The sequence below is a fragment of the Meles meles genome, chromosome 10, assembly GCF_922984935.1.
Source record: "Meles meles chromosome 10, mMelMel3.1 paternal haplotype, whole genome shotgun sequence".
Classification (NCBI taxonomy): Eukaryota; Metazoa; Chordata; class Mammalia; order Carnivora; family Mustelidae; genus Meles; species Meles meles.
This window is the reverse complement of record NC_060075.1, coordinates 70,626,603-70,636,813: the sequence shown is the minus strand read 5'-3', so window position 1 is coordinate 70,636,813 and position 10,211 is coordinate 70,626,603. Positions and strand designations below refer to the sequence as shown.

The window sequence follows — 10,211 nt, the reverse complement described above, 5'->3', positions numbered from 1 at the left end:
GATTCCTCTCCATGTGCACTTGACATGACTCTACTTACAGAACAAGTTAGAGTACCAGGGAAGCATTTACATGAAATAGTAATAAAACCTTATTTTATTGTGGTTAGGAATATTGAAATAACTTCCTAGATCTATGATAAGCCATTCCTGCCCAGACATGCCACATCAGCAAATCAAAAACTGTCTAAGTTTTGTGTCTCTGTAAATGCCCCCACTTAACCAGAAATGCAGTGAGCCAATATGTAAACGCCAAGCTAGCTCTGGACTGTATACTTATTTTGTTTCTTTTCATTCCCAAATTGACTATGTGACGCCAGCCAATTAGATATTGTCTCTTTTTCTCTTCCTTGGTTCTTTATTTTTTTATCCAATAAAAATTCCTTGCCTTCCACCACATTTTGCAGTTCTGTGAAAGGAGCTATCCATTTCATAAGGTGTAAAGTGAAGTTTGTTTTTATCACCTAAATTATCTTTTAAAATCATTTTTAACAGGAATTCACTAGAAATAAAAGTTTTATACTTTGTTCTGACTCTCCAATGGCTAATCTGTGATCACACACCCAACTAAAAACCCATACTTGCTGAGGCAGAGGAGAAAGATGAGTCAAAAATTAGGAGGCATGACTTGAAGACAGTAGTATCAGTAAACTAAATGGTAAACATAATAGAATGAATGGGTTTCAAAGTTATATAAAACTGGTTTCCAACACATTGAATCTAAGGTACCAGGAGATACTCAGTGAAGCTATCCCTGAGATATATGAACGAAGTCTAGAGCACATGAGAGGAATCGAAGTTGCATGCATGGATCCAAAGTGATAGTTGAAGCCAACTTGTAACATAGGTTTCCCAAGAAGAAAAGTAAGCAAACAAGCAAACTCTGAAAAGTACTTACATATAAGGATTTGAAAAAGCAAGAGGATTTTTCTTGGAGACGTGTGAGAAAGGAGAGAGAGAAGGCTGTAGTGTCATAGAAGTAAAAAAAAAAGAGATTTTAAGAAAGCAAATATTCCAACAACGCTGCTTAGGGAAGGAGGATAAAGCTATGATAAAGATATTGGATTTGGTCATTTAGGATGTGGATGACATTTGAACAAGTGGTTTAAGTAAAGTAATAGGAGGAGAAGTCAGTTTTCAAGTTCTTAAAAATCAATTAAGCAGTGAAAGAAAGGAAGAAAGGAAAGAAAGAAAAGGAAAAGAAAAAAGAAAAGAAAGAAGGAAGGAAGGAAAGAAAGAAGGGAAGGAAGGAAGGAAAGAGAAGAAAAGAATGAAAGGAAAAGAGGGTAATCACAGATTGTTCCTTCAAGAAGTTCAATAGGGGGGCACTTGGGTGGCTCAGTGGGTTAAAGCCTCTGCCTTCAGCGGCTCAGGTCATGATTTCAGGGTCCTGGGATCAAGCCCTGCATAGGCTCTCTGCTCAGCAGGGAGCCTGCTTCCTCCTCTTTCTCTCTGCCTGCCTCTCTGCCTACTTGTGATCTCTATCTGTCAAATAAATAAATAAAATCTTTAAAAATAATAATAATTTAAAAAAAGAAGTTCGATAGGGAGAAGAGAGATTGTGTAGTGAATTAAGAAAAGTGTTTTAAATTGGAAACATTTGAGCTTATCTGTAGGGCAAACAGTGAAGAGGAATAAATAGAAGATAGAAATAAAGAAGGGAAACTTAAGAGACCAAGTTCTCAAACAGGGATATACCAAGACACAGATGAAAGAGGCAGCTTTAGGAAGAGAAAGGAATTTTTCAAATCTGAAAAGAAGAATAGTTAATAATACTGTATTGGGTACTTCAAAGTTGCTGAGAGTAGATCTTAAAAGTTTTCATCACAAGAAAAAAATCTTTTAATTATGTATCGTGACTGATATTAACTAGATCATTGTGTAATACTTCATATATAAATATATATGTCAAATCATTACATTGCACACCTAAGATTAATATGTTAGATGTCAATTATACCATAATAAAAAAGTAGATCAATATAAACTAATGAATGGATATATTGAAACAGAAACAGTTTATGCCAGAAGAGTCTCACCTCAAAATTGTGCTCCTCCTAACGTTCTGGCTGCTCCATTTCGTCTCCTTTTCTTGTCCTCTTTATCATGACCTCCTGTGGTAAATTGAGAAATAGATATTTGGTTAGAAGAAGAGGGATAAATGTAGTAGTTGTTTCTGGTTTTGTGTTTAAGTAATGCACATCTGTAAGTGTTCCTATGAGATGATTTCTCTTTTTATCAGATTATTAGGGGGTGAGGTAACCTGCAGAGCATTAGTAAGCGTTCTGGATGGTTTAGGGGTAGGCAAATGAACATGGAACCACTATCGAGTTTTTAACATCATCAGATTTGAGCTTTGAAAAGTTCAGTCTGGTTAGAGATATGGCAGAGAAGCAGTGAGATTGGATTTTTGAGCCAGAATTGGGAAGATGAGTGAAAGGAATAGGAAATTCAGGCAAGAAATTATGCCTTAACCAAGGCAACAGCAAGAGGCTAGAGCACAGACCTCATATTTGAGAGTTATTTAGAAGGGGGAAAGGGAGTGGAGCCAGTGGAGACCTCAAAGTCAATTACTCTTTCTAGATACTTGTCAGAGAAGAAAGAGAAATGTAGCAGTAAACACACAGAAATAGTCCATGAATATATTTCATTAAAAGGAGAAACGTATTGGTAGAAGGGAAACAGCCAGGAGAGAGGGAGACTTAAAGAAGACACAGAGAAGGATGATTGACATAGGGATGACTGATGGGAGTCATCAACACCCCAAGAAAAGGGATGGGAAGAGATTTAGAGCAGAGGAGAGGGATTAGCTTTAAACTAGGGGTAAGGAAGAACGAAGTCCACAAGCTATTTACAATATTTCAGAAAGCCTTCTGGAAATTGCAATTAAATAAAATGTCAAGTTTCTTTACTTTTGGCAGGCATTAAATCAATCCTGCGGGCCAACACTGGTTATCACACGCTGATCAGAAATTCTAATTTGCTGTTGATGACATCATAGAAATTGCTAGGATGTTATTGGCGGACCATATGCTGTTAGCAGAGTTATTTATCTGGTTTTTACAATATCTGATTTAATTCCTCCAGCATGTGATCAACCTTGGATCAGAAGAGTGACAGCCAAAATTAAGCGACCATTTCCAGGGAACAGTGCCTAGTGTTTGTACACTTATTTAACTTTATTGCTTATTAGCATTACATCCATGACAGTGATGTATGTGATTTCATTTAAGTGACAAAATCTTTCAAGATATGGGGTCCACGGATGAAAACATAATAAAAGGAGTTCTTGGATGAAAAGAGTTGGGATGACAAGAACTCAATAGTCCCTTCAAATCTTACATTCTATAATTTTAAGAGGGGTTCATAAACACAAGTTCAGGAATGGCTAAATGGGAAAGTTGTCAAGAATACTTGAAAACACCCCACCTAACCAGTGACTCACTTTAAACAAGGCAAATAGATAGGAAAGCTATGTAAATAACCATTTCCATCTGGAGGGCAGCACAGGAGAGACCAAAAAAAAAAAAAAAAAAAAAAATTGGGTGAGGGCTAATGCTTAATAAAAGCAAAGGCATGCTTGCTTTATGGATAACCACAAAACATTAACCAACTTTAGGAGCAGGAATGATTGTCATGAGCACACTTTTTAATGTTTGGCGCATCCACCTAGCCAACCCTGACATAAATACAAATGAAGACCGAAGATCTTTTCCCCTCAACACCAACACCAAACTAGGCTCATTCCGTACCTTCTACTCTGCACTTTGGTGTACCTTCGCCCACTGGAACTGGGCAATTTTTCTTTTTTTAAGTTTCAAGAGAAATGGGCCAAGAAAGTAAGTTTAAGAGTTCACTAGTCTTCTTCGTGGGTTGGGTGCTCGGGCTATCAGCAATTTCAACACCTGGCAAGCGTGTAGGATCAGCCAGACTGACCAGACGCCAGGAATATCACATCCACCTGGTTAAGTTCGGGGGGGGGGCGGGGGGGCGTAGAAAGATAAGGAAAAGGATCTCTTGGGGAAGAGGGGAGTAGAATAACGTGACCCGTAGTTCTGTTTCCTCCAACCTGGGCTCAGGTAGTGGCCAGAAAGACAGGAGAAAGCCCCAGGGCTCGCTTTTGGGCTAAGTTGGACCCCTTGTCCCCTCCACTCACATCCTCATGTCCCTGCCGCTGCCGCCGCCCGCCAGAGCCCATGACCCCGTGACCCCGGAGAGCGGTCTGCGGCCCGCGACCCCAGAGCACTGGGCATCCGGACCCCCTTCGCAGGCGCAGCCGCTATTAAGGCAGGAGGCTAAAGGGGAGGAGGAGGAAGGGGAGGAGACAGGCGTCCAGGGCGCCTGGGGAACCGGCACTGCCGAGCAGGGGTGGGGAAGCTGGGGTAAAGCCGCCGAGGCGGCCGCGGCCGAGGAGGGGCAGGTGGAGGCCCGGGGCGCCGCGGCAGTGGGGTCAGGCTCCCCGGCGGGAGGCGCGGGTGGCGGCCGCGGGGACTGGCTGCGGCTCCTCGCCTGGCTGCGGCGGCGGCAGCCCCAGTGCTGCCCCTGTGCGGCGCCCCTTCCCCGCTCCGCCGCGCACTGTTGTCATGGAGGAACCAAGATGGCGGCTCTGGCCTACAACCTGGGCAAGCGGGAGATCAACCACTACTTCAGCGTGAGGAGCGCCAAGGTGCTGGCGCTGGTGGCCGTGCTGCTCCTCGCAGCGTGCCACCTCGCCTCCCGCCGCTACCGAGGTGAGCGGGCCCTCCCCCTGCCTGGGCTGGCCGGGGGAGGAGGCGACGCGGCGGCTGGAGGCCGCCCCCCTCGCCCAACACACGCCCACGCTCACGCGTTCGCCCGCCCGCCCGCCAGCCCGCGCGCTGGGCCGGCGGGGAGGAGGTGCCCCCACGTGCCCCCAGGTGGCCCTGGCTGCGGGCCGGGCGCCCCTGGGCCGACTGAGCGGACCCCAGTGCGGGCCGCCCCGAGAAAAGGGCCCGTGGTCCTGGGGCCCCTGAGCCGCCGGCGCAGCGGTCCGGGCAGCAGATCCGGGCCTGGCGCAAGCTGCTCTCGGGGTCCGGGCTCCTGCGCCAGCTGGGCCGGGGGAGCCGCGCCAGACCCGGGCCTCGAGTGCACCAGGTCGGACCCTCGGACCTGGGGGCCAACCGGGGACGCCGAAGGCGGAGGCCGCCAGGCCAGGAGCACCTTTGCCAGAGTTGGGGTCGTCGATTCTGAGCCCTAGGGGTTAGGCTCTTTTTGGCTTTTGTTTAATCCGGCTTCTGCCCTGTACTGCAGAGCCGAGCTGTTGTTGGACAGCGGCAAGGGCCGCCCCATTTTCCTCTGCCGCCCGGCGACAGCTGGCAAAAGATGCCCTTGGCCAAATGGAGGAGGTATCACCCAGCCTCTGTGATTCAGAAACGTTTAAAGGGTTCTGGTTGCACACTTTTTACAAAGTAAAGGCACTGGGGCAGATAGAAAAGTTACGGGTTGACAGGAGTCGAGGTGGGCAAGGAAGTTACGATGGAAGCAGTTTGAAAGGAGGCCTTCGTGTGGGTTTTGAAATTGGTGTGAAGGGTAAAAGGAAATATGACCTTATTTCAAAACGAATTATCTTTCAGTAATCAAGAGATATTTACTTGTCCTTGTTGATTGATTTTTTTTTTTTTTAATTTTCTCTGTTAAAATGCCACTAGCAGAGAGGCTAGCAAGCTGAGGGAAATTAATAATGATAGAATCTTTTATTTTTGGCTCTTAGTATTATCGAAGCCATTTTCTGGACAGCTCTGGGTGACTATGAGATTAATTGGTCAAGATGTAATGTGTAATGGACAGGTGCACATTTAACGCTATTCCCATTAAACTTCACACCCACTTTGGCAAAATATCCAGTAAGTGGGGTATTGGAATCTGAGCTCTGTTCTCATCCCAGGAGATCTTTCAAAGTGTAGGATATTTTGAGCAGTTTTGCTGTTTTTTTATTTTCCTGCAATTCTTGAGGATTAAAAATCTTTAGTACCATACTGGCTGAATATCTCTGTATATAAATGCACTGAATCGATTTTAAAAGTTAAATTCTTTATACCCTTTGGCCTTTCTCTTTCACCCTCCCCTAGGTCACAGCCATAGATCTGGCTGGGCTTTGGTTCATCCTGGGTGGATCTAACAGAAACCAGACACTCTCACATGTAAAGTGAAACTAGCAATGTTGATGCACTCGAGATTGTTTTTTTTTTTTTTTTTTTAAGATTTTATTTATTTATTTGACAGAGATCACAAGTAGGCAGAGAGAGAGAGAGGGAGAGAGACAGGAGGAAGCAGGCTCCCCGCCGAGCCGAGAGCCCAAAGTGGGGCTCGATCCCAGGACCCTGGGATCATGACCTGAGCTGAAGGCAGAGGCTTTAGCCCACCGAGCCACCCAGGTGCCCCTGCACTCGAGGTTGTTTTGAAGAAAATTTCCTAACTACTATTAATCATTTTATGTTAGTTTGGTATAAGATGACAGTAACCCAACTTGATTTGTTTATGTGAAGGTAAATGTTCTAACTGTGGTGCTACAGTGCTAAAGATAAATATCTGGTCCCCCCCCCTTTCTTTTTATATTGTGCTTTTGTCTTTTGATAAGCTTGGGTACTAATTATTATAGTTAGATTCTGTATTTCATCCTTTCAAGATCTGTCATCAGCAGAGAAAACAGAATGTCAGATGGAACTTTATGAGTCAGTGTAGCAATCTGGGGTTGTTTATAAATCCTCCGCCAGAAGCTAGTCATCAGCTTCCGTAGGTGCTTCGGTGTCTTCAGTGCAGAGCAGTACACCTGGTGTGTGTACTTGCCCAGACTGAATGTCAAGAACTTGAGCCAGAGACTGTTTGGGAAAAATAATGATCCTACCAAGAAGTTTTTAGACATCCTCCTGCTTTGGCAGAGTCAAACTGAGTGAGATGTAATGTTCTTCACACAAAGATAACCCTATACTTGAATCACATTATCATAAATCTTTAGAATAAGAAAGGACTTTACATTAGATACAGAGGTTTATGCTTTATGTTAAAATCTCCAGTGTGTGGGGCGCCTGGGTGGCTCAGTGGTTTAAGCCGCTGCCTTGGGCTCAGGTCATGATCTCAGGGTCCTGGGATCGAGTCCCGCATCAGGCTCTCTGCTCGGCAGGGAGCCTGCTCCCTCTCACTCTCTCTGCCTGCCTTTCTGCCTACTTTGATCTCTCTCTGTCAAATAAATAAATAAAATCTTAAAAAAAAAAAAATCTCCAGTGTGTGGGTGTGCAGACGCCTCAGGCAAGGTAGAGTGAATGCAGCTTGAATACCCATCTTCAGTATCTCTTGCTTTACAAACTATCCAAAGGAAAGAAAGAATTAAGTACCAAAGAAAGTAAAGCTTGGTAAACACTACATGCTAACTTTGAGTACTTATTATATGCCAGATGCTGCTCTACTAAGGTTTTTACATGCTGGAACTCTTTTTGTCTTTACAACCATTCTGTGAGGTAGATGAAATTACCATATTTCTTCCCACCCCGCCATTTTTGACATCTCTGTAATCAGGACAAATTCTTAAAACTTTATTGCATGTCAAAGTTTAATTGATAACATTTTTTCCTAGTGTTACATAAAATAGTGATGTGTCTTATAATCAGTGGTCTTAGATCCAGCGAATTACAGTATTATTTACATTTTAAAGATGAGCCATGAGAGGTTAACTTGCCTAAGGACACACAATTAGTCAGTGATTGAGCTAGGATTTACAACCCAGTTAGTCCGCCTCATGCCATTAGGTTATAGACTGCCTTTCTCAGAGCTCCTTAGACAGTGGTGATGTATAGAAGATGGAGTGAGAAAGCATTTTCCAGAGGGACATGAATTAAATCATTTAGAAACACTAATTCAGCCTCACAGTACCAGTCAAGAGTTTTCCGTTTCAAGTAAAATGGTTTTCTAAAAGTTGAATTTGTAAAACTTCAAAATCTGACCAGCTTACTTTTTATTACCTATGTTTATCTTTATCCTTCTTTCTAAACTCCAGTCTCACAGTCTCAATATGCTTTGCCTTTTTACACATCTCACAGATACCTAATTTTCTCTGCCTGCAGTGACCTCTCTCCTTAAAAGGAAGTGCAGATTTTTCTTTCAGGGTCTGATTCAAATGTCACCACCACAGAAAAAAGAATTAGGAATCTAGTGTTTCTATAACAATTAGTACACACTTCCGTTGTATCATAGTAATTTGTATCCATCTTCCCCACACAAACTGTGAGCTTCCAAGGGCATTTTATGCACCTTTAAATCGTCTGAGCTTAACATACAGAAGGAATTCCATAAAGCATAATTGGATAAGTAGATTCTCAAAGTCCTTATTTCCTTCTGTTTTTCTCCTTTTATTTGGTTCTTTTGGTTTTCATTGAATTTCATGTTCTAATAGTATGTTCTGATCTCAACTTTAGAAGATAGAGGGGTATCTTTTTATTTATTTATTTATTTGACAGAGATCACAAGTAGGCAGAGAGGCAGAGAGAGAGGAGGAAGCAGGCTCCCCACAGAGCAGAGAGCCCTATGTGGGGCTTGATCATACGACCCTGGGATCATGACCTGAGCCGAAGGCAGAGGCTTTAACCCACTGAGCCACCCAGATGTCCCAAGGGGTTTCTTTATTATTAATATTACTTTCATATAAAGTGGTAGAATGACATTTTAAATAATAATCCTATTAGCTAGGGGCGCCTGGGTGGCTCAGTGGTTTAAGCCGCTGCCTTCGGCTCAGGTCATGATCTCAGGGTCCTGGGATCGAGCCCCACATCAGGCTCTCTGCTCCGCAGGGAGCCTGCTTCCTCCTCTCTCTCTGCCTGCCTCTTTGCCTACTTGTGATCTCTCTCTCTGTCAAATAAATAAATAAATAATCTAAAAAAAAAAATCCTTTTAGCTATGTTTTTCTGAATTTTCTCAATCTCTAACATTACTAAATCACAAAATGTCCATGAATATTGTGATTACGGATTAAAAACATCATTTCTGTGACAAGAGGCCAGTAGCTATAGCTTTAAGTGTAGTTCCAATCTGGATAAATTTTAATTTTTTAATTGATAAAGTAAATTTGTCTCAAATGCCTTAATTTTCTTGAGATCTAATTCCTTTCTGTCACCAGGCATATTAAATGCAAATATTAAATATTATTGCATGTTTGGGAGAAAAGTGAGTTCAAAGTTCAGAAATTAAAGTAAGAAGGAAGCAACTCTTGGTCTCTTAGCCTTTTCTCTCTTTGCCAGAACGATTCTGATCTATATGACAGCATCTGTAATAGAGGCCACTCCTAGTTTGTCAAAAGAAAAATGTAAAAGGTGATTTTTCAACATAGACCAAAGTGTGACCTTGCTGAATTTTAGGCAAACAAAACATTACACAAATCACGTTAAAAACTTTATGGTCTGACATTTTCATGGTTGGTAGTATGAAACAGATAGCTTTGGTAGGATGATTTAGCCAGTCTAAGGTGCAGAATGCCAGAGGTATTCTATTCAAAGGGAAAAACAAGCTATGGTTTACTTAACACATTAGATGTTTTCTTTAGTTGTTATATTTTGTTTTTCAGCCTTTTTTAAAAAACATGTGTTTGTCTTTTTACTTACTTGGGCCTGGAGTGAGCTGCTGCTGGGGTCCGGGTCCGGGTTGTTTTTAGTATCTTTCTATTATAGAAAAGTTATACATAAAAACCTGAGACTTTGGATTGACAAACAAAATGCTTATGGTTAAAATAATAGACTGAGGAGGAGGACAGCCATTCATCCAGATAATCTTAGTATTGGAGATAGCTGGCGTAGATAGTTCTCTCCCTTTAGTTGTATGTGTGTGTAGTTTTTTTTGTATTTTATTTTGTTTTGTTTCTAGCTTGATTCATCCGAGCACTTGGCAACTTGCATCTCATACTGGTTGTTTTAAACTAGCTATCAAAATTATATGAGACGAATGAAAATAATGACTGGGATTTTTTTGTTTTCTTTTGTTTGGAGTTTTTCTGGGTAGATTTTGAAAGGAAAATATGTGCCAGCAGATATTTATGTATACTTAGTATACATGATAAAGATATGGGACTTAAATTTATTTTAACATCTAGATTACATTTAGTGATTTGGTCCAAAAATACGTCTCAGGAAAAGGGAGCTTGTTTCAGAGCCTGGAGTTTTGTGGGAATTTTCTTTTTTAGATTAGGTTAATTTGTTTTCAATTAGTTTAAATAG

General features: G+C 42.2%; 1 protein-coding gene across 1 annotated transcript in view; it reads left to right on the top strand.

Annotated features, from left to right (window-relative positions):
* The first annotated feature begins 4,358 nt into the window (after window positions 1-4,358).
* Window positions 4,359-10,211, top strand: part of CASD1 (CAS1 domain containing 1) — a 57,349-nt gene continuing 51,496 nt past the window's right edge. The window contains exon 1 of the mRNA XM_046021426.1: window positions 4,359-4,727. Within this exon, the coding sequence (XP_045877382.1) occupies window positions 4,595-4,727 (133 nt within the window). The 5' untranslated portion in view covers window positions 4,359-4,594. The remainder of the gene's footprint in view (window positions 4,728-10,211) is intronic.